The following is a 22,521-nucleotide window of genomic DNA, read 5'->3' as shown; positions in this document are numbered from 1 at the left end:
GAAAAAAATGCCATAACTATCTACACTTTGTTTTTATATTATTAATATTATATTATTTCAATAATGTTTTAGAAAACAATTTAATTTAACGAAATTTATCTAGATCAACACCGTTAAGCAGGCGCGTACACCGAAGTGGAAAAATATCAAGGTGAAGAGAGGTTTACAAATTACGATAACAACAATAATCATTAACCGTAACTGGGAAAACAAGGTTTTTTGTGAAAACTGGAAAAATTAATGTTTGTTCATTCCTTGATGTCGTATGTAGTAAAAGAAAAAAATTTCAAATTTTAAAGGGATCACATAATGGGCAGAAATGATTAATAAATAAAAAATAACGGCGGAAAATTGGATTTCGTTACCTCTTTAAGGATTAATTCTTTTACATTAGTAATAATTATCTAATGATGGTTAAGTGCTTGTTCAGAAGGATGTAATTGAGTTGGGTCCCAGATAATATTTTTGAAAAAGATAAACAACTCATTAGGTCTGATTATAAAAACAATAACATACAAGTTCAGTCAGACTATAAAAACCTGTAACTTGTATACTTGTGTATTGATACACTTGACAATGTTAAAAAATTAATAGATTTGATAAATATTAGTATTATTAATAGATAATTAATAGATGTAAAAGCTATATCATTTAAATTTTTACCAATTGTGTAAATTCTTAAAGTTTTCAATAATTTTATTTATTTATTTACCATATATCAGTAGGTATTCTAATTTTCAATTAATAATTATATATTAGAAACTTAAAAAAAATAAAAATCATATCTGTTCTAATTTATAGGTAACTGACAGTCCTAAGTCTGTAAAAATGAGAGGTAAAATTTTTTTTTGTATGGATCCAACTAGAGTTGTACTTGTAAAATTAAGGAACCCAACTGGTGTACTACCCGAAAAAAAACTGGGACCTAAGTAGACTAAATAAGAGTCTTCGGGGCCGAACTAATAAACGCTGGTTCAGAAACATAAATATACATTATCCTAATATTTTGGTGGTGAGCTCAACCCTAAAGACCTCCCCCGCTTCATGAGTCAACGTTATTACGTGCTGCGTTCAATTCATTGTTCACTCCATTCTGTGACGACGAATACAATAATACGCCGTACTATTGGCTACACTGTGATTTTTATCACCGGACGGTATCACTTCTCGGCGTTTATTAACGACTATTGTTGAAGATTGTTGCCTCTTGTTTACTCTAGCTCATGGTATTTTGTCCAGCCATAGCGTGCCGATAACTGTTTCGACGAAAGGTATGGTCGTTTCGAGTGTCCGACTCTGTCATCTTGGTTGATTGTCGTCTCTTTCTAACCTTCGCGTGGTAGAAACTGATATGTCTTCGAACATCAACTTGAACGATAGCAGCGCTGCGGCTATGGAAGACAGTTCGAAGCGAAGGAGGTAGGTTTTGTATAATGCAGTTACATGGTAGTGCATTCCCTAACTTTAGTAATAAGAATTACAACACGAAATTGTCTACCTATTTTTTCAGCTCGCGTTCGATTAAACGCAGAAAATTCGATGATGAACTAGTCGAGTCCAGCCTCGGAGCTGCTTTTGGATCACCATTGCCGAAAACGCAACGCACTCGTACTCAATCGTTGAACATGTCTACCAGTACAGGTTTGTTCCCACTCAATTATCCATTTCTCATCTTGGTAAATCTAAATAGAACTATCTGACTGAAAAAATTATGTTGATGATGTAACATAAGTTTTGCTTTATTGAGTGAGATTTAGTTAAATTTGAGCTACTCAAAAGCAAAAATTTCTATGAAATTTGTATAAGTTTATTATATTTAATTCCTCTTCTAGTTTCTTAGTCATATTTCTTTTATGTACATTAGTAGGCAATGTTATGTATTATTTATTATTTTGATATAGGTGTTAAGTTATTAATTTTATTCTTGTTCAATTGTTAGTTATCTTAAGTTTTATCTAAAATATATTTATGTATATGTTACAGTTAAAATCCAAAATTTTTTGATAATTAGTTTTATCTAGTCAATACTTGTTTTGACAAATCAACTTCGTCAAAACTGATTTTGACTACCTAGTTAAAACTAGAATTAACCAGGACTTCAATCTTGATATTAATTTTAAAATATAATTTTGTAACAAAAATCTATGAGAAATAGGTATTATATTTATTATTAGTTTTGACTAGACAAACTATCATGACATTTAGTTATATGGTGTTTATCATGACATAATATATGAATCGCTAAATGCAGAAAGGACACATGTCCAAGTTTTACATTTTTTCAGGAAACACAAAAAACTTAATATATTTGAAAAAAATTGAATTACAAATTGTATGTTATAGAATAATATAGTTAAAGACATGGTATACATATTTCTACAATCACTTAAAGAAATATAATCTAACTGTAGGTATCTGAAGGACTTTAAGGTTGTGGACATGTGCCGTTTATGCTTCAAATTACCATTTATATTTCGAAAATAACCGTTTTCTTATAAATAAGTAGCTTTAATATGCATAAAAGTTAAATTGACATGATTAAATAATATACAGTAGATTATATACTAATATTGAGTCAAAAATATTTGATATATTTTTAATAATTAGAAATTTAATTATATAAATATCTTATGTTCTATTTTGCCTTGCTTGAGGTTAGTAACAGTCTTAGTTTGTAACGAAAATATATAATTCCAAAATGATTGCAATGCTGGCTCCGGAATATATTTCGCTAGTTGCTTCAAATCTTTCATTTTGCTTTCAAGAATTGGTAAGCTTGAAGTATAAACTAGTGTTTTTGGGAGTTGTATGGGCATTGCATTGTTTTTTCTCAATTTGAAATGGTTTGATATTATTCCGTCAATAAATTCACTTGCCTCAATTATTCCACATTTTTCCGATACACATTCAAAATAATGGTACTTAGAAATTAAAAATTTTTCTATTGTACGACGTTGTTTCAATGTTTTATTACGGCTTAAACATTCTAATGCGTTAGTATTTTTATTATAAAATTGTGGAAACCACATTTGATAGTCATAAATCATACTTTTATCAACTAGAAACACTGAAAATTTTTCTGGGTTTCTTGATGATTTTAAAATAAGTTCTATACAGTCTTCTCAAGTGTATAGACGATCCACTCTGTTCAGTTGTTTTTTTATCAATGCAAAGTCACGATCACACGGCAAAAACGAGTGTCCTCTTTGTGGAAAAAACACCTGAACTTTTTTGAATTTTTTAACTTCAACTAGAGCCATAATCATTCTGAGTAATGCATGGTTTTTGTTTTGCCCAGCACAATTGTCACAAAACAAATGCAATTCCTCAACATTATCATCAACAAAATTATTAATATAGTGAACCAAAAAAGAGCATACATCATTTGGCGTTTTTCTTGCTGTTGCCTCATGATAAACATAACAAAATAAATTATTCGTATTTAAATTATGAATACCAAAAGTATTGACAGATAATTGACGATAATAATATACTTCCTGCACCGGTATTTTAGGTAAGTCAACTACAGCCATAAAATCAAAGCAAAGACCTAACACTTTTTTATTCTGTTGAGAAATCTCTATTGTTTTTTTAATATTATTATAAAATTTTTTGCTTCTACGTTTATGAACTAGTAATTCCGCAGCAGCAACTCTTTTTGCAACATCATTTAAATCTTTACTCATTATTTTTTGTATTTAATTCTTCGCATTTTGAACAAGCATCTTTGACTGGAGCACCAAAGCTTAATGAAAAATTATTCTTAAAATACTCCCAATAATATTGATATTTTATTTTCCCTTCTAATTCTGGATACTTTCTAAAAACATTGTGTGCATAGTTTTAACATTTAATTTAGGGTTCAAATAATTTTTCAATCGTGTTGTGTAATGAGTATCTTTAGTTGGAAAACTCAGTATATGTTCATGTATTTTTTGACAATACTCATATGGCATAGTATTAGCACTAATATTTTTGCCTCTCATATCAACTAGAGTAATATTATTTTCTAACAAATCGACCAGCCATCTAATTTTTTTATTAGAAATATTATAAACGTTAATGAAAGCTTTCTTACATACTTGAATACGCTGTCCATCTACTATTAAAAAATACTGAACACTTTTGGATTTCGGTTTTTCTTTTTCTTCTTCTGTTTCTATTCGTTTTCGTTTTCTTGTAATTTCTTTTATTTCTATTGTTCGTTGAAGATGAAGGTCTTGTTCATTTTTAGAATGCATTTCATAAAACATTTTCATTGTATTTTCAAGTTTTTCTTGTTGAATGTCTTTGAGACATTTTTTTGAACAACTTTAAATCGAAAATATTATTGTAAAAATATAAAAGCTACTACTTATTAATAACGAATAAAACAAACTAAATATTATATAATTACCATTCTTTAAGTATTAATGAAGGATCATTCTTTGTAGCAACTATTTTTCCAATCCAGTTTGTATGTTTTTTCCCTTCGATTTTTGCTTGCTTAATAATATTTCTTTTATATTTATCACTGTTAGAAACACCTTTTTTTCTTTTGAGAGGACTAATACATTCGTCGTCTGAACTCAAATTTTAAAGTTATACACGTTATGATCGTTTGTACACGACTACGACATTTCAACCAGTACAATATTTATTTTATTCACTGATAATCATTTTATTTTATAATTAGGTAAAGCAACGTTTTCCCATTATAATCTTTATTTACTGATAAACAATTATAAAAAATTAAATTTTTAAATAGAACAATATTTCATGTCATACAATAAAGTAATTTCACGAAGTTTAGGTCTGATAATATTACTTAAGTATAATTTTAATGCAAAAAGGTTACATGTCCAGGATATGTGCCTTTTCTGCAATTAACGAAATTTTAAATTATTTTTAACGGGGATCTATTTAATAGGATATGTGCCTTGTCTGCACAAAACCATGTATTTATCAATATTAAATTGGATTATGCAATAAAGTGATTTTTGTAAAATATTGGACATGTGCCCTTTCTGCATTTAGCGATTCATATGAAAATAAATTAAGATAACTTTGACTGGATGGCGATCAAAAATTGACTGCCATAAAACATACCTAACAATGGTATAAATATAAAATTCTGTAATGACTAAGTATCTTGCTTCAAAAATCATGAGGAATAAATCACTCCTTATGTAAAAAAAAAAATATTTGATGTAACTCTAAATGCCATAATAATTTGCACAGTCAAAACAAATAATAAACATTAAACTTATTTCAAATTGACTTTTGTTACAAAATTGTATTTAAAAACTAATAACAAAATTGAAGTCCCGGTTAAATCTATAGTTTAATTAGTTAAAACTAATTTTGACGTATTTTGTTTTTTAACTGTGACATTGAAATCCTGGTTAATTAGTCAATATTAGTTTTGATGAAATTGATTTAATATATTAGTTACTTTCAAATGCTTCATGTACTCACAACTGACAATTTACTCTGTAATAATATTAAATCAATATGTATTTATTTTTTTTATAGAAATGGAAAATATCATGTCACCAGTTCATAGTGTTCCTGAAACAGTAATTGCAAATATTACACCTTCTACTTCTACTACTCAACCACGAAAAGTTCCATCTAATAGAACTCCTCTAGGTACTACAAGTACATTAAATCCTTTTACAAGTGTGCCATCTACTTCAACCGTTGTATCATCATCAAATAGAAATAGATCAAGGAAGCAGAAGAATTTAAACAAAGATTTGGGACGTTGGAAGCCTACCGATGATTTGATGCTCATACACAGTGTATTACAGGTAAGATACATTTTATTTATCAACAAATAAATAAATATAAATTAAACAAAATCACACATTATTTTTTGTTTTGTTTTGTAGACAAATAACTTGCCTTTGGTACATAGAGGAGTGAAGTTCAGCTGTAGGTTTACACTTAAAGAAATTTCACAAAGGTGGTATGCCTTGTTATATGATCCAATAATATCTAGACTGGCTGTATCAGCAATGCGCAATTTACATCCAGAAACTATTGCCAACATTGAATCCAAAGCTTTATATTCTATTGCTGAAGAAGACATTTTGGCTACTATACAATCTGTATTTACATAATTTTATTTTATTAGTTTTTCAGTAAATGAAGATTTTGTTTTTATAGAATTCAAATCCTACAATTGAGACATTTCAAGAATTGCTTAATCAAAATCCTAATGTATTCCATCGTAGACGTACTGCTAAGATTCTCATGTTTCATTGGCAATTAATGAAACGATATTCATTGCTATCAGATCAGTGTAGTAAGTTATCACTTTTTAAATATTAATTTGTATATTATTGTTGGAAAAATTTTCTTATTCTCTTTTTAAATATTGTTTAACATTTTTACAGGTGCCTTGGAAAATCCTATACCAATACCATTAATGAGTTCCCTAGAAGATCGAAATATTCATATTCTTAATAATGAGCAAGAAGGTAAAGCTTATATTAATATTATTAAGTTATCTATGCATAAACATAACATATTTCACAGATTGAAGTTAAAATAACTTAAACAGTTAAAACCACAATTATCTGGAATTGGATAATTTTTAGTTTGTACCTTGTAATGGACAACTTATTTTTATCAAAATGTAAATTTTAAATTTTTCTTTAAAAATGCACTATAATGAAATTGATCATAATTCTTTTTACATGTTTATAGTACAGTAAGACTGTTCAGTAAATAATTATAAATACCAATGCACTCTGATGTATTGAAAGCTCTTTTTTCAGAAAGTTTTGTTCAAAATATTTTAAAGGTCCCAACAAAATTCTGAAAATATTCTCAATAATTTTCACAATTATTTAAATTATGTCAATACTATTACCATAAATAAAATATGAAAAGTATATAATCTTATAGTACTATATTATAATATATGTGTGTAAGATAGGAACAGTAAATTTTATTGTTTGTCTTTTTAAAATATAAGCATAATAATTAAGCATATAATTGATATATTTTATTATCATTCTAATATTATAAGCTAGAATAGCGGTTTTCTATCTTTTTGAGGCGGAAACCCTCTATAATGTCACCAAGATTTTTAATGTTATTTTTTATTTTTGATAACATTAAAAATTAGTGACAAATTAGTATAATGAATATAATGTATTTATTGGAAATCCTAAACATTTATTAATTGTAATTCTCAACAATGATTATCATGATGAAATTTATAAAAACACATTACTAGTTATTTTATATATTGGCGACCTGAAAAAATGGTTGGTGACCCCAGTTTGAAAATAGTTGTGCTAGTATTCATCATAATTTTCTTTTCATTTATCATGTTAAAGCATTTATTGTACATTTGATATAAGCTATAATTAGAGATTAAATTGTTATATTTTAAATTTTTTCAAAATTCTTAAGTTTCCATAATAATTTTCTTTTTTTCATGAATTTGTATTTAAATATTTTTAATGTATAAAAATGTATATTTCAAATGTTAAGAAAGTTTTAACAGTATTATATTTATTATGATCAAAGTTTTTTTATTAAATTATTAAAGATTTTTATTTTCGGCTGTAATTGATTTAAAATTAAATTAAGTATAATATTTGTGATATAATTTACAGAAGAAACGTTACAGTTACTATTTATATAACATCACACTTTGTACTTTTTATAAGTTTTTTAAAATGTTAAGAAAATAGTTTATATTAAAACTTCTTAATAATAAATATTAATTAAACAATTTTTTTTTTTTGTGCTTTTCCAGTTACCACAATGACTTCAGAGCATATCCCTACATTTGCAGAATGTGAAGATTTACTTAATGATCAGCATTTATTGGTTGAAAGGCCAGATCCAGTTCTTGAGAGACATCTTACTTTGACAAACAAGTAATATATTTAATTTTTTAACTGATAATATTTTTACAAAAATTTAATTTTAAGAAAAGTTATTATAGTATAAGATTTTTGTGTATTAAATAATATAATTTTTTTTTTTTTATGATTATTTATATTTTAGTATTTATTTGCAGGAAAATAAAAAAAGAAATCAAAGTTCTTGAAGATGAAATACCTAGAGCTCAAGTATTAGTGTTTCCTATGACTGGTATTAATCCAGTAGAATTTGAACCACAGACATTGGCTGTATTGCGTGGTCGATTAGTCAGATATTTAATGAGATCTAGAGAGGTAAACATATGTTCATGTTTATTGAGAAAATAAATAAATATATCTTTTAAATGTTTCAGATAACAATTGGACGTTCATCCAAGTACATGCCAGTTGATGTTGATTTGAAACTTGAAGGACCTGCCTGGAAAATATCTAGACGACAAGCAACTATACGTTTGCGAAACTCAGGTGATTTTGTAATAGGTTGCGATGGTAAAAAGTGTTTGTATGTTGATGGGAAACCTATAGTAGCTGGCTGCCGTGGTCGTCTCAATCATAATTCTGTTGTGGAGGTTAGTATAAGGTTGGCTGTTTTTTTGGCTATCATTTTGTATATTATACATACTATGTGTTTTTAGATTGCTGGCTTAAGATTTCTCTTTCTTATCAATCATCAACTGATAAATACAATTAAACAAGAGGCTTTTCAACAAAATCAAGTACAGTTACCTGTGCAGATAGTAAATCAAACACCGCAGAAACAGATTAATCAAAAGTCGCAGAAGACTACAGTGACAAAAGCTGAGAAACCTCAGCTCAGTATTGAACAGCAACAGCAGCAGCAAAAAATGTTAGATGAAAAACAAAAACAAAAAATGGAAGAACAGCAGAATAGAATATTGGAAGATCAGAGGCAAAAAATATTGCAACAACAACAAGACGAACTTGAACAGCAACTGAAATTGTTGGAAGCTGAAGAGGAACAGCACAATCAACGGTTACAAAATTCCCAATAAACTATTAAACTATTAAATTACTAACTAAAAAATATGTCTTTAAGTTTTTTTTAAGTTTACTATATATAATGTAATATTAAATTTAACTCATGTAAAATCTTAAACAACTTTTGACAATATTTGAATGTTTAATTGTATGATTTTAGTTCAGGTTGATTATACCAATGTATGGTGTATTTGGAGTTTTTTATTTGTATTTTTTTCTATGATCATTTATTACTTGATAATTTCATAGGTATTATTACAAAGCTTTAATTATTTTAACAGCTATTAAGGAATACCTACACTGAAGTTGGTTTGTTTGCATTTTTGGATAACATTTGAAGACTTTTACAATTAAGTGTGAATGTATTAAATATCCCAATATGTTTATAAACTATAATTTTTCATTTTTAAATAGACACAAATTTTTTTAAATTATGTAATTGATATTTAAATTTTAAAACATATTGTTACCAGTATTACAATTTGAAATTTTGAATTTTGTTGTTAAATTTGTTTAACAGTGAATTTTCACATTATTCTAAGATATTTTCTAAGAAATTTTATGAGTTTTTAAATTAAAAAATTATATATGTTCCCAGATTTGGTGTATTCTCATGTGTACTTTTATGCAATAGCCATTAGATTAGTTATCATCGCACTTGGTCTTAGATGGTATGACATACACTTGTAAGTAGGGGTAGCAACAAAAAAATACCACCCATCCACCAAATCTCTTTCAAAAACATACTCGTGGAGATTTTGCCCCACACCCCCTTAAATATAATTCTATAACCTTGTCAACAATTATAACTATAATAAAGTACTGAATATTTATTTAAATATATATAATACATATATTTACTATAAATACGATTTATGTAATAAAAATATAATTATTATTATTAGTTACATGTATGTATGCACAATGGGAGTCAGTTATAAACGAATATTATAAAACATTTTCTAATAATGCGCAGGGCCGTATTAGCGCATAGGTATTGTACCTAGGGCCTACAAAAATGTGTGGCTACGATTTTTTTGTAGTATGCAAATTGGTATAAAATTTTTTTTTTATGGTTTTTGACAATTTATATTATATATGTTTTGGATTAATATGAATTTTTTTCAACATTTGTTAAAACTTTTATCGTATAAAAATTTATAATAGTTAAGTATCATATAAAAGTTTAGATTTGATTTTAATGTTGTAAATATTATTGTTTTTAAAAGCCTAACACTGCATGTGATTCAACACCTCCTCTCCAAAAGAGAAGGTTTCTTAACCAATCAAATACTGGACAACGGCCCTGCAAGGATTAGGGGCCTAGAGCCTATTGTTATTCCAGGGCTGAGTGTGCGTCACTGCTTAGATGAACCAAAAGTGTCGGCGATGCTAGACAATAATATATTCACTACTGCACTCTGTTCCGTCGGATCGATTCAAGCTCTTAAGCCTGGTGGTGTCCCATTGTGTTCGGTGTAACTGTATGACAATAAGTCGAAACGTATTATTATTGTTCTGAGTGAACGAAAAAAGAGCTGCTCGTATGCTCCGTGCCAATATTTGCGTGATGTGACTTGAATCTGAAACGTGCATCGGTCCGTGGCGCGGAGTATTGTGCCATGGGAAAACTGCGTGTGTGTACAGTTATGTTCGAATAAAACTTTCCCTACGAATGATTAAACAATTCGTGCAATTCTAGACGTTTTCGGACAATCGGTTCGGAAATGCGGTCCGGATTTGTTTATTTCATGACGAATCGTGTGCGTCTTGCACACGGTAACACTACAGTACCACAGTACACTACAACCACAGTGGTGGGGTACGTTTATGTTACGGTTTAAGTTTGTGAGGGTTTTTACACGTTTTTCCTTTTTTTTTTTTTTTTTTTTTTTATTCTTTGTTTAAATTGCAATAAATTGGAAATTCGACTGAGCGAGATGTGTGTATTTCGAAACGTTTGAATTGTGAAATCAAAGTACCTGTTTACCACCTGTACTATAGTCATTATTATTGCCATCGAGCTGCCGCCATGGTTTATTCGCTGTACTAATAGTATTAATAACGGGTGAGTAACACCAGATGAACACTGATCTCGGCGCATCCGATTTTCCGACCAGCGATCTCGGCGGGTGTACAGCCATCCGTATAGTACTGAGATCGCTCATGGTTTTTGTGAAGAGCTGTAGTCGTGTACAATTATCAATTCACATTATTATATTGCAACGCAATTAGGAGTTGCATTAATCGAGTAAGTACCGTGTATAACGTAAGTACGTGTATAGCGTGTACATATAAGTACTTATGTCGCAGTGTGCACGTACCTACTATGTAATTATAACGAATTAAGAAAAAAAAAAAACCAATTAAAAATATATACGATGCATATATATATATATATGTGTGTGTGTGTGTGTGTGTGTGTGTATGTTTATACGATGTATAAGTGTATACTGACTGCACAATACAACCTATTGTTTTGTTTCTTCTACCGAACCAAGTAAAAAGTTCGGGAACGCGTTTAATTAGTTCAATTCTGTCCTTTTCTTTGCCGATATAATACGCGATTGCGTAAGGGAAGTTGAAGATGATCAGAGCCTTTTTACGATTTTTCCTACGAGAATGCCATCAATATGATAACTATGTATAAACACGCTAGTTCGCGAATTCGATTTACAAGCCTATACACGGTAGTATTAAAACAATTATTGAATTATCATGCAACAAAATCAGAGAATGAATGACTATTGCATTTTTTTGCATTCATAAAGATAAATATAATAGTAGTGTTTATTTGAACCATCGTAAAATAATAAATAGTTACGAACCAGTCTTGTAAAGTATTTGAGTAAAATTATTTGAATAAAAGTATTCAAATACTTTTCAAGTAGGTACTCAAAGACGTATTTTAAATACTAAGAACCCTACTTATAGTCTACGTCATTATACACTATTATTATGACTATAATGTATTGACAGTCAAGAAAAAAAAAAGTAAAACGTTTAATTTATTTAAAGAATCTGCTGTTCATTTGAACTATTTCAAAAATATCTGACATACCTTTAAATAATAAAAACGTTGATGGAGGGATAAAATCATTTTTTAATTGGACTACATCCCAAAATTCTTCAGAAATGACTGGTGAAAAATGAAATTGATATATTTTTATGTAAAAGTCCATAAAAGGATTTTTCATGTTTTAAAAACGATAATTTACCAATTTAAAAAAAAAATCGAAAAGGGTTTTTAGTGTAGGAGAAGCAGTTCTAACAAAAATAAGAGTTCGAATCACTGATAATTGTTTTGAAAGAATAATATTATTAAAAATATAATTTATTTATGAGGAATTAAATGATAAAATTGATAGTTTAATAATAATAATAATATATATATATATATACCAGTATATATATGTTTTATGTTTTTTATAATATTAATCAACAATAGATAATGTAAATCGTTAATTTTTTCTTAAGAATTTTCTTTGTTGTACACGGGGATGCCGGGTATGTCTGGGCACTCCCCGAAATGTTATAAATGGCGCTCTTCAATTTAAGCCTAAGACTAAGAAGCCCGTATTTTAACTGATGTTGCTCGAATTAAATTCTAATTAATGTTCTAAAATATTCGGTAAAAAAATAAATGATATTTCGTAATAGAAAAAATGAAATAGCATGTCCTAAATTTTCTTGCAAAAACTTTTTATAACTACAGTTGACTACAAAAGTACGAATCATAAGTAATTTAAGCTATCTAAGAAAAATGTAATCATAGAAAGTGTAATTAATAGTAACTAATTATTTTAGATTGACCTAAAAAAAACCAGGGTTGCTAAAAGCCCTCTTGCGCCTCCCAAGTACCCCTATGGCGATATACTTTCCTATCTTTTATTATCCACGAAAATTTAAATTTGATACTTATAGTTTATATTTATAAATAATGAATTTGAGTCACATTTTTGACATCCGATAGGAGTTGAATAGTACTTACCTATATTACATGTATCCAAAAACCATTTTTCGTTTTTTTAGCTTATTTTATGACTGAAAACTTATAAGTGGCGCACAGATTTTTGACAAGGTTATCGAAAATATATATTTCGAGGTACCACCCACCCCCATCAGTAAAATCTGAGTTTAGGCATAGTATAACTTTTATTTTTAAGTGTTTTTGGTTTTTTCTTACTAACAAAGATACTAAAAATAAACCTAATATTAATTATTTTTCAATTTTCTGGGTATTAATTTATAAGTTTGCATAGCATAATTTTTTGGATTGAGCCCTACTACTTATTCTCATGTGACGCTTTAGTTCTAAGATAAACATAATTAGTATGTTGATTTGGATAGCTGAAAAATTGGTTAGTATTAAATTAAATAAATATTCATACAAGTTCACACAGAACTAGCCGTCCACCAATTCTCTGAGGGTATCAGTCGACACCTCTGATCCTCCCTGTGTGCGCCACTACTTATAAAAACTGTGCAAGTACAATTTGTATGCATAACTTGCAGAAACTAATAAAATATAGTTATGCGACAGCTCAGATGGTTCGGGATACTGCGACTCGGAAAAGTAGAATATACTTGTTTGAATATTGATTTATAAGAACAAGAATATTTTGTAGTTTAGCCATAGTGTACCGTACTATATATTATATCCTTATGATCTTGTTAAGATTCAATAACAGGAGTTTTTAATATATTGCTTTTCAGACACTATTTCAGAAACCATCATTATACTCCATCGAGCTTCTTGGCTCGGCTTTCATCAGTTTTTAGCATTGTGGAGTGGAATTAGGAATATTTTACTTTTATAGCATATAAAATATTTTTTCTTAATTTTTAAATTCGTAGAATTTAATTTTTAAGGTAAGAATATGATATAGTAATATACCGAGATAAATTTACTGAGCTGGATGAAACGTTGTTATGGTTGCATTATAAATAATTCGGTATAACTTTGATATCTTCGAAATACCAGCATAACCTGTCGAATTGTGTGTTTCAATTATATATCGACATCGCAGACGTATATACCTATAAAAATAAATATTTGACTCGCTGGCGAAGCTGGATAATTCAGCTGCGGTATATTTATATATTAAGAGCGAAAATAAAATCCATCATTCCTGTCATTTCACGACAACTCGTAGACCGTCATCGCGAAAAATATGATCTGGGCGATATATCCGGTGCACACACACACACACACACACACACACACACACACACACACACACATATATATATATATATATATATATATATATATATATATATATATATATATATATACCTACATATATGTATTATAAATTCGAAATCCCTTTCGTACATAGATACGAAATGTCCGCGATCGCGCAATTATATAATACATTATTTCGATTACGCACTGGTGCATATACACAACCTGAAGGGGTAGACGAGCAACCCCATGGCTGCTATTATTATCGCTAGTCCAGATCCATAGAGACGTACTCTGCGCATGATGTACATAGTACAGACGCATACGTACGTATACAAAATGATGGAACGGATGTATGGTGCTTTCGACCCGTTTATGCATTTCATTCGATCCCGATGAAAACATTGTTGCGGCAGTTTTATCGGACGAGACGGAGCAGATTCTTTCATTCTACGGAGATTAAGAAAATATAATACACAAACAGAGAATTCATGGTCGACTATACGTCCAGCCAAAATGACACGTTTGAGGTTTTGATATAATTCCGCCAGAAACGTGCGTTTATTTTTCCTTCCACAATATAGAGTTAATTTCAAACGAGATTTACGAAAAAATAATACCAATTAATAAACAGCTATAATTAATGATAATTCATAACAACGTTATAATTATAAAAGCTAATAAAAGTACAGCTATACGGCATATTCATCTGCATAAGGTAAATATTACAGTTATTATCATTTGTTTTACCTCTTTTTTATTTTTATTTTTTGGGGGGATTTGCAGCATTTTTGTTTACGACGGTAGAGTTGTTCGTTGTTGGTTGCAATTTTTCGGTTAAATAAAAATGCAAAATATTTAATATTTGCGTACCTATAGCGTTTTAAACCACTATATATTTTATTCAAATACCGTGTGACTGCGAGAAAACTGTAAAGGCCAACGCATAAGGCTGTTAAAATTTTAGAAAGACGCGTATTGTGTACGCTAGATACACATTAGTGAACGCAGGTTCGTATAGGTTTCTTTTTTCTCATCGTTTTCAGATACATTTAAACAACGACAAAACGTGTTGCTCGATGCTTCAAATAAAAGTATGAGGTCTTACACGCCATAAAACGTATTTTTCACGGCGGCTTCCCCGTATCCAACTGTACAACCTTATTGATAAAATCGCTATGCAGAGTTCGGAATAGGCGCAGTGAACATTTTCTATACCTCCGCACACAATAATAGTACATAACCCATGCATATATTGATTTTGTACTAACGTAAACGTAATTTGAACTGACTATAGAAAATATTTGGATACAAGAGTTAGGAAAAGTTGCCTGTACGTTGGAGGGTAGGACGGATACTATAATAACCGTTAGGTGTATACACCGTGCAGGTTAAATATACTATATTTAATCTATGTCTGTTTCTATTGCTTTGTCATTTCAAAAATAAATCGAATGTACAGTATATACGTAATCACAATAATGAATAGTATTTATTAATTATATTTTTACTATGGATCTATATTTTACACATTACTAATTTTTTTTTTCATCTAATGCCGTCAAAATATTATATATAATGCCGTAACACTCACAGATTCCTCAACTGCGTAACAATAAACAAATTTTCAAAGTTTTTAAAGATTTTTTATCGTATTCTGATAAATTGTTTTATAATTTTTTTTTTTATGCGAGCCCCGACCATAAAATACTGGACCTTGTAATCAAAGTACTTTGTTGGGTTGATTACAGACAAAACTTTAATATTTAGTAAATTAATTATAAATTAAAGCCATAATCTCCAAGATACAGTTAATGTGAAAAACAGCATACATAGCAGTCGGTTGATGAAATAATTAGTCTTGCGTTACATCTGTGTTCAAATATAATTGTTCATTTTGTAATTACAAATATAACACGTATACAGTATTTGTAAAATAATGAGATAAAATAAAATAGCATATCATAAAAATTGAACATTAAAATAAATCATAATTTTATATTACGCTATTTTATGGTTTTAAATAATTTACTGGATAAAATATACATTTATTAGATACTCTTTTTAACATTTACTTAGTCCCTTCTGGACTACGTTGAATTAAAATATAATAAATTATTATATTCGTTAATGATAATTACATTCGTTTAAATAACTTAACAAAGTATATAAAAAATGTAGTGATTTTTTGTTTTTTTGTTTGTAGGTTCATTATAAATTAATAATTATCATTAGTGTGACGGCTGAGTACATTAGTGAAATTACCTACTGAAAAACGTATAAATATTTAAATAACAAACTCACTTACTTAGAAACTTAATATTCTGACAGGATATTTTATAGATTTAGAAAACATTGATTTAAATAATACATTAAATTAAACGCCTTAATCGTGTTGGATTAATTTTACAATATTTTTCTACGAGTATGTACGCATCAATTGATGAGTATACCTTCTAAAAATTTTAAAATTAATACAAGGTATTAATATATGAATTACTATACTTCCTGTAGCATTTAAGTTTATATTTTATCTAGGAATCGACTCAGTTAAATGTTTTCCATTTAGGGATATCAAAAATTAGATAGACTATTTGAATGGATATATTTTATATTATTTATATTATGTGTGATTTTCTTTTTGGATTTTCAATGAAGTGAAAAATATATTGGATATTTTGTAATGTTCAGAGTGTTTAGTTGGTACTGCTCACAACATCGATTCTATAATAAGATTAATAAATGCACAGTATAGTCTTATGGTAGAATTATAAATTTTTTTTTTAGATATTTTATTTTGATAATTATTCAGAATCAGAGATGTTTTTATTTTTTACAATATTCGATTGAGTTTTACGTTAAAGTAAAGCTATTAAATATATTATTATAATATTAAAATGTATTGAACTTAACTAATCATTTTAGGAAAAAATAAACATTTGAAAACAGTTTTTATTTTTTCGAAATCAGGGATCGTTTTTGATATTTATTCGTATTTTTTTAAAATTTTATTTTCATTTATAAATTTGTAAATTATGATACATTTCTATAGTTAATATACAACAACATTTTTCTTTACAAACATACAACATGAATTACATAACATAATAATTTTGCTTCCTCCTGTAAAAATCCTTTTCTTCCCCTTAAATTAACTCTTATATATAAAAAATATAAAACTATTCATACTTACATGTACATGTATATATATAATTATATTAAGAATAGATAATTTAATATTACATGTAAATAAGCTGTTTTTCTTCACTCAACTACTGCACTGCACTGTATCATGCATCATTTATTGACTTGTATGACAGTAATTTGAGTTGTAGCTTTTTGTAGATTCTAGGGGTATTGTTGAAACATAAAATATCATATAAACCTTAACCTCTGTTTGATCATACACGTCTAGTATTGAACTATGTTGTGTCTACTCGTTTCTTTTACACTTTATTTATTATTGCACTAATAACTTCAGGGAAATGCATGTATCATAATAATCATTAAACACGCATATGGTATGTACTATATATATATATATATAGTGTTTTATGCGTTTGTAAATGGTAATATAACTACACATTTTCGAAAATCAAAACCGTTGTACCTTTTTTTTTACCCAAAAATATTTGCAAGTATATCTTTTTTTTGTTCTCTCTAATTTTATTTTTATACCAAACGTATAATTAATGTGGGGGATCTTCAGCACAGTGTTGGCGTTTTAATTTATAAAGAATTAACTGAATATTCAGATAAGTTTATCTTATGCAACAGCGATAGGGCAAACATAATGTACGTCTACCCATCTACTCGTATACCTTAACTGTATACATACATAAATACACATTAAATTAGTATATTGTCAAAGTAGTTTGTATGTGCGCCAATTGATGAATGATGTACCTTTTTCTTCGAACATATAAATTATGCGACATTTCCATGTAGTCATCACATATTAAAAATGGTAGATATAGTTGTGTTTTCATATACATGCGTGTAAATAATATAAACGTAAATTTCGTATTCTATACACTTCACATTCGTTTGAAAAGTGTTGGAAACGCCGGGAGACATAATAATCACGATAAAAAGAAACTATACCATAAAAGTCTCCCCCATACCGATCTAATAATTAAAGGCCCTGAAAACATGTGGACATAACTATAATGAAAAAGTGACATCAGGCGCGAGATACGTGCACGACCCACTTTATAAACATTGTACATACCCAGTATAAAATAAAATTGCGTTTTCGGATTTTTCCGGCGAAAAAATTAATAGTTTTTACAATCGATAAAACGTTTTACTTTTTTCCTCATCTCCTTGTACATACACGTGTGACCTAGCTGCGTACGTCGTATTCTTCAATCGTTCTACACAACGTCTTAAAAGAAGTTTTGTTGTACGGCCATAGTATGCGTAATATATTATTTAATCTCTTTAATCTTCTTAACGGATAAGAAAATATATTTATTTTTTTTGAATTCCTCCTAATCTTTAAAGAGCGAAAAATCCACGAAATTATACCATTTATTAGTCATATTTGTCAAAATTATCGCACGGGTCTGCCCAAAAGATGAATTTTTGATATTTTTTGTTACGTCCAAGAATAATAATTTATCAAAAATTGAGTCTTAGTACTATCAGAAATCATAAGGAAAGTGGGCCGACAGCTGTGTAAGACCACATTATTTTAAGAAGCCTATATTCTACAATAATTTATAGAGGAGAAAATTTTATACATGTTTTATTTTTATTCAGAAGACAGTTATTAATGGTTAAAAAACCAACTACACTGCTTAAAATGTTTAAATACTTTGAGGTTATTTTAAAATCTTTTGAGAACGTTTAGTTAATGTTTATATTATTTCTACAAGAAATAGTCACTGTTTAAAATATTATAGCTTTCGTGGATTTATAAATTTATTCTGTGATTAAATATCACTTCAACGTAGGAACTCATAATTAATCTCCCCCTCCCCTTTCTTTCTCTCTTTCTCTTTTTCTCTTTACACATACACACACACACACGTATATGTATATATATATACTTGTATATATAGAGTAAATTGGACTAACAGTTCTTTTTGTACGCAGCCTAAAAGCATTCCTTTGAAAAATATGCTGGATTCGGTGTAGCCAGCATAAACGTAAGCATAAGTACACGTAAACACGTATCTATTTTATTCATAGATTTTCTTACAAATAAAAAGAGACCAATGTTAAATCACTATAACCACATGTCCACATGAAGTGCAGTCGTATTATCCTTTTTTTTTTTTTAAATTATACTAGTCCCGTAGTTATTCCCGGTACTACAATAATGTGTAAACACATGTGTTTAATAGTATATGTACAAAGCATTCATGTGTGTATGTTACATTCATATCAATATGTATATGCATCAACTTCGTGCCATGTTCAGGATCGTACTAATTAAGAGGAAAATGAGAGAATAAATACTGTTTCATACTCTTTTGGTCGAGCGTTTTATTTATGTTATTTTCTTTATCAGTAGGTTTGAACGTTATTGAAAATCGACATAACACTATCAATTAATGTTCAGTATCTCTCCGGAGAAAGTGTACGAATGTCATCATAATAAAGTTTAATATTTAAACATTGCGAATGAAATCGACTATTTGTTTTCACTTTCTATTTTCTGTTGGATTTTGTGTTTTAATAAGTTTCGCAACACAACCAAGAGACAAATATATCGATATTCCTTAGTTTTTTCCGAAGTTAATAAAAGCTAATTGAAAATCTTACCAAATCGGAATTTTCAACCATCATCTATTATACAGACATTTCAAGATTTAAACGTTTATTAAATAGTTTGAACTCAAGTCCAAACGTTTGTTACATTGACAATTTTTCCGAACAACATTGCATTTCGAACATAAAAAAGTAATGATTTTCTTTTCTTCAAACAAGCTTAAAATTTTAATTTCCTAAAGAATTGATATTTTCCCGGAACATTAAGTCGATTAATTGTTCATGATTGAGATTATTTCTGGAGAGGTTTTTGTACTCAAAACATTCGATAATTTTTCATAGAATAATCTGGAAATTCGGATCGTCCGCAGCCGCTGGATCATTATCATCACTGGTATTATCCATATTAAAGTCGTTGCGAATCGAGAACCGCGGCGCGGTCAAAAGGTATTCGGATAGGTGTCGCGGGGTGCACGCGCACGTGAAAAACTTCAACGAGTGCTCGGAGCGGCGATTCAATAGAGAAAAAGAAGCTGAACGGCGAGACGACGTCCGTGGTGGGGCGGGGAAATTAATTCTTGTTCCCCCCTCCCCCAGCAGTACTTTCTTTGTTTTTCTGATTTTTCTTTTTGCTTTTTATTAATCGTATTATTTATACACACTACTCGGTTTGTACGGCCTTCGGTCGCGCTTGAAATTATTTATAGGGCGTCGCAGACGGCGCACGCACGTGAACGCAGTCGTCTCCGTTGCCGTATACCACGTGCGTGCGCGCCGGCCACCAGGGTTGGGTAGGCGGAAAAGCCGATCGCGCGCCCTGTATACTCGCGCGCGCACGCAACAACGGCAGCCGCCGCCGCCGCCGCCGCCACCGCCGCCGGAGAGAGGATAACCAACGCCGTGGCCGTGTCGCATGGTCGGGCGCTCGCACTCGCACGGATACTCACGTACACCGCCGCGGCGACCGTTTTTGTCGTCTGCGTCGTACGCGCGCGCTTACCTACTCCACGCGCTCACGGACGCGCCGCCGCCGCCGCGACGACACATCGTTTCACGTACACGCACACGCGCGCTCTGCAAACCTCGGTGTACGAACGTTGCACGGACGCGCGTCGCACGCATCCGATCGCTACGCCGCGCGTAGCACGGCGGACCGACCACTGTTGTACGCGGCACGCGCACACCGCCGCCGGGCCACGTCGCGCGCGCACATACACGCCGCACACGCACGGCAACCCGGAATAATGCCAAATGGCCAAATCGCCGGCTGCGACGCCGTCGTCAAACGCACCGCCGCCGCCGTCACCGCCGTCCATCGTCACCGCCGCGTCACCACCGTCGCCGCACCGTCAGCACTACCAGCACCAGCACCAGCAGCGATACTCGCACCGTCGGCAGCCGGCCGGCGGTGGCGGTGGCCGCGGGCAACGCGACGCGTACGACTACGACGACGTGGAGATCAAACTCAAGAGCATCGAACACACGCTGTTGCCGCTCGTCAAACAGGTACGTGCGCCACCGTCCGTGCCCACAACCGTGGTATTCGAATTTCCACCACCCCTCTATGCGCCCGGGCCACCGACACGACGCCGGTGGTAACCGACGACGACGCAGACGCGCCGCCGGTTCCTTTCGTTCCGCTGCGACGACCGCACTTACCTCCACCGATTCCGCCCCCGCAACACACAAGCGACATAAATATGAATGTGTGTGTGTGTGTATCGGAACACGCGCGCCTAGATATAATATATACGATATTTTGTTACGGACGGGAATCGCGAAACGCACCAACAGTGTTACGTCCGGGTCGTGTGGATGGGGGGGGGGGGGGGGGGGAGTTCCACGTGTGCGCCGGTACCCGTTGCGAATTTGCAATCGCTGCAACAGTCACTGTATGGTGACAGAAGCAGCGGTAGCGGCAGCAGCCGTAGCCGGTAGAGCTTTAGCCTTAGCAACAGCAGCACAACGTAGGGCAGCAGCGCTGCGGTTCTAAAACGAAAATAGAACGCCAGGTGTGACCCACATCGCGAATATAATGCTAATACACGTAAACCTCACGCACGCGACCTTTTCCTACATCATAATATCATACTCACACTTGACCGGCTTCTGTTTCGTAACCCGCGGCGGTCGCCGTCGTCGTCGTCGTCGTCGTCGTCGTAGTCGTCGACCGTTGCGCTCGCGTCACCGCACCGCGGTGTTTCGGGTACACGAGTTCCGCGCGCGACCGGTCAACAGATTTTATCCGTACGGGCGGGTCTCGGGAAGGCTTTAAGTTTTTTTTTTCCCGTTCTTCCGCTTTTTCCCCTCGTCTCGAGAGTCTCGTTTGACGTTAACCGTGTCGCGGCGAAAAGCTATTCCACCACCGCCTCGGCCGCCGTCACCGCCGCCGGTGGCGAGTACCGATGACGACGACGACGACGGTGGCGGCGGCACCGGCGGTGGTGGGTTTTTATTGATTGGTGGTGGCGGCGGCAGGTCCGGCGTCGTTGTTCGCGCGCGTTGTACCCGCACGCGCCAGCGCTGATCGCGCGGGCACACGCGCGCGCGCGCAATTATACACACTCACACGAGCGCACCGGACGAGCACCAGCACCAGCAGCAGCAGCAGCAGCAGCAGCAGCAGCAGCAGCAGCAGCAGCCAGCACAAGCACCAGCAGATCGCCGCCGGACGCCGCCGACGCCGCCGTCGCCGCCGCCGCCGCCGCCGCCGCTGCTGCTGCCGCCGCT

General features: G+C 32.0%; 5 protein-coding genes across 5 annotated transcripts in view; 2 read left to right on the top strand and 3 right to left on the bottom strand.

The window, feature by feature from the left end:
- The first annotated feature begins 1,170 nt into the window (after positions 1 to 1,170).
- LOC112679498 (microspherule protein 1-like) lies at positions 1,171 to 9,075 on the top strand. The gene is made up of 10 exons (XM_025549324.1): positions 1,171 to 1,419; positions 1,511 to 1,641; positions 5,515 to 5,792; positions 5,874 to 6,092; positions 6,151 to 6,289; positions 6,381 to 6,464; positions 7,757 to 7,880; positions 8,024 to 8,180; positions 8,240 to 8,455; positions 8,522 to 9,075. The coding sequence occupies exons 1-10, from the start codon at positions 1,352 to 1,354 to the stop codon at positions 8,897 to 8,899; spliced, it is 1,794 nt and encodes a 597-aa protein (XP_025405109.1). The 5' UTR covers positions 1,171 to 1,351; the 3' UTR covers positions 8,900 to 9,075.
- On the bottom strand, positions 2,606 to 3,060 carry LOC112679501. The gene has a single exon (XM_025549327.1). It carries the CDS (start codon positions 3,045 to 3,047, stop codon positions 2,616 to 2,618), a length of 432 nt encoding a protein of 143 aa, XP_025405112.1. The 5' UTR covers positions 3,048 to 3,060; the 3' UTR covers positions 2,606 to 2,615.
- LOC112679499 lies at positions 3,123 to 3,687 on the bottom strand. Its single transcript, XM_025549325.1, has one exon. The coding sequence runs from the start codon at positions 3,684 to 3,686 to the stop codon at positions 3,123 to 3,125; it is 564 nt and encodes a 187-aa protein (XP_025405110.1). The 5' UTR covers position 3,687.
- On the bottom strand, positions 3,698 to 4,609 carry LOC112679500. Its single transcript, XM_025549326.1, has 2 exons — positions 4,397 to 4,609; positions 3,698 to 4,311 (listed from the first exon to the last, which is right to left on the bottom strand). Exon 2 carries the CDS (start codon positions 4,257 to 4,259, stop codon positions 3,804 to 3,806), a length of 456 nt encoding a protein of 151 aa, XP_025405111.1. The 5' UTR covers positions 4,260 to 4,311; positions 4,397 to 4,609; the 3' UTR covers positions 3,698 to 3,803.
- Positions 9,076 to 20,710: 11,635 nt separating the features above from the next.
- LOC112679497 (alpha-catulin) overlaps positions 20,711 to 22,521 on the top strand; it is a 56,086-nt gene continuing 54,275 nt past the window's right edge. Inside the window, exon 1 of the mRNA XM_025549322.1 lies at positions 20,711 to 21,297. Coding sequence (XP_025405107.1) covers positions 21,043 to 21,297 — 255 coding nt within the window. The 5' untranslated portion in view covers positions 20,711 to 21,042. The remainder of the gene's footprint in view (positions 21,298 to 22,521) is intronic.

This window comes from Sipha flava, unplaced genomic scaffold (genome assembly GCF_003268045.1).
Source record: "Sipha flava isolate LNK unplaced genomic scaffold, YSA_version1 163_pilon_pilon, whole genome shotgun sequence".
NCBI classification, from domain to species: Eukaryota; Metazoa; Arthropoda; class Insecta; order Hemiptera; family Aphididae; genus Sipha; species Sipha flava.
Note: the sequence above shows the minus strand (reverse complement) of the source record. Positions and strands in the feature narration are given on the sequence as shown.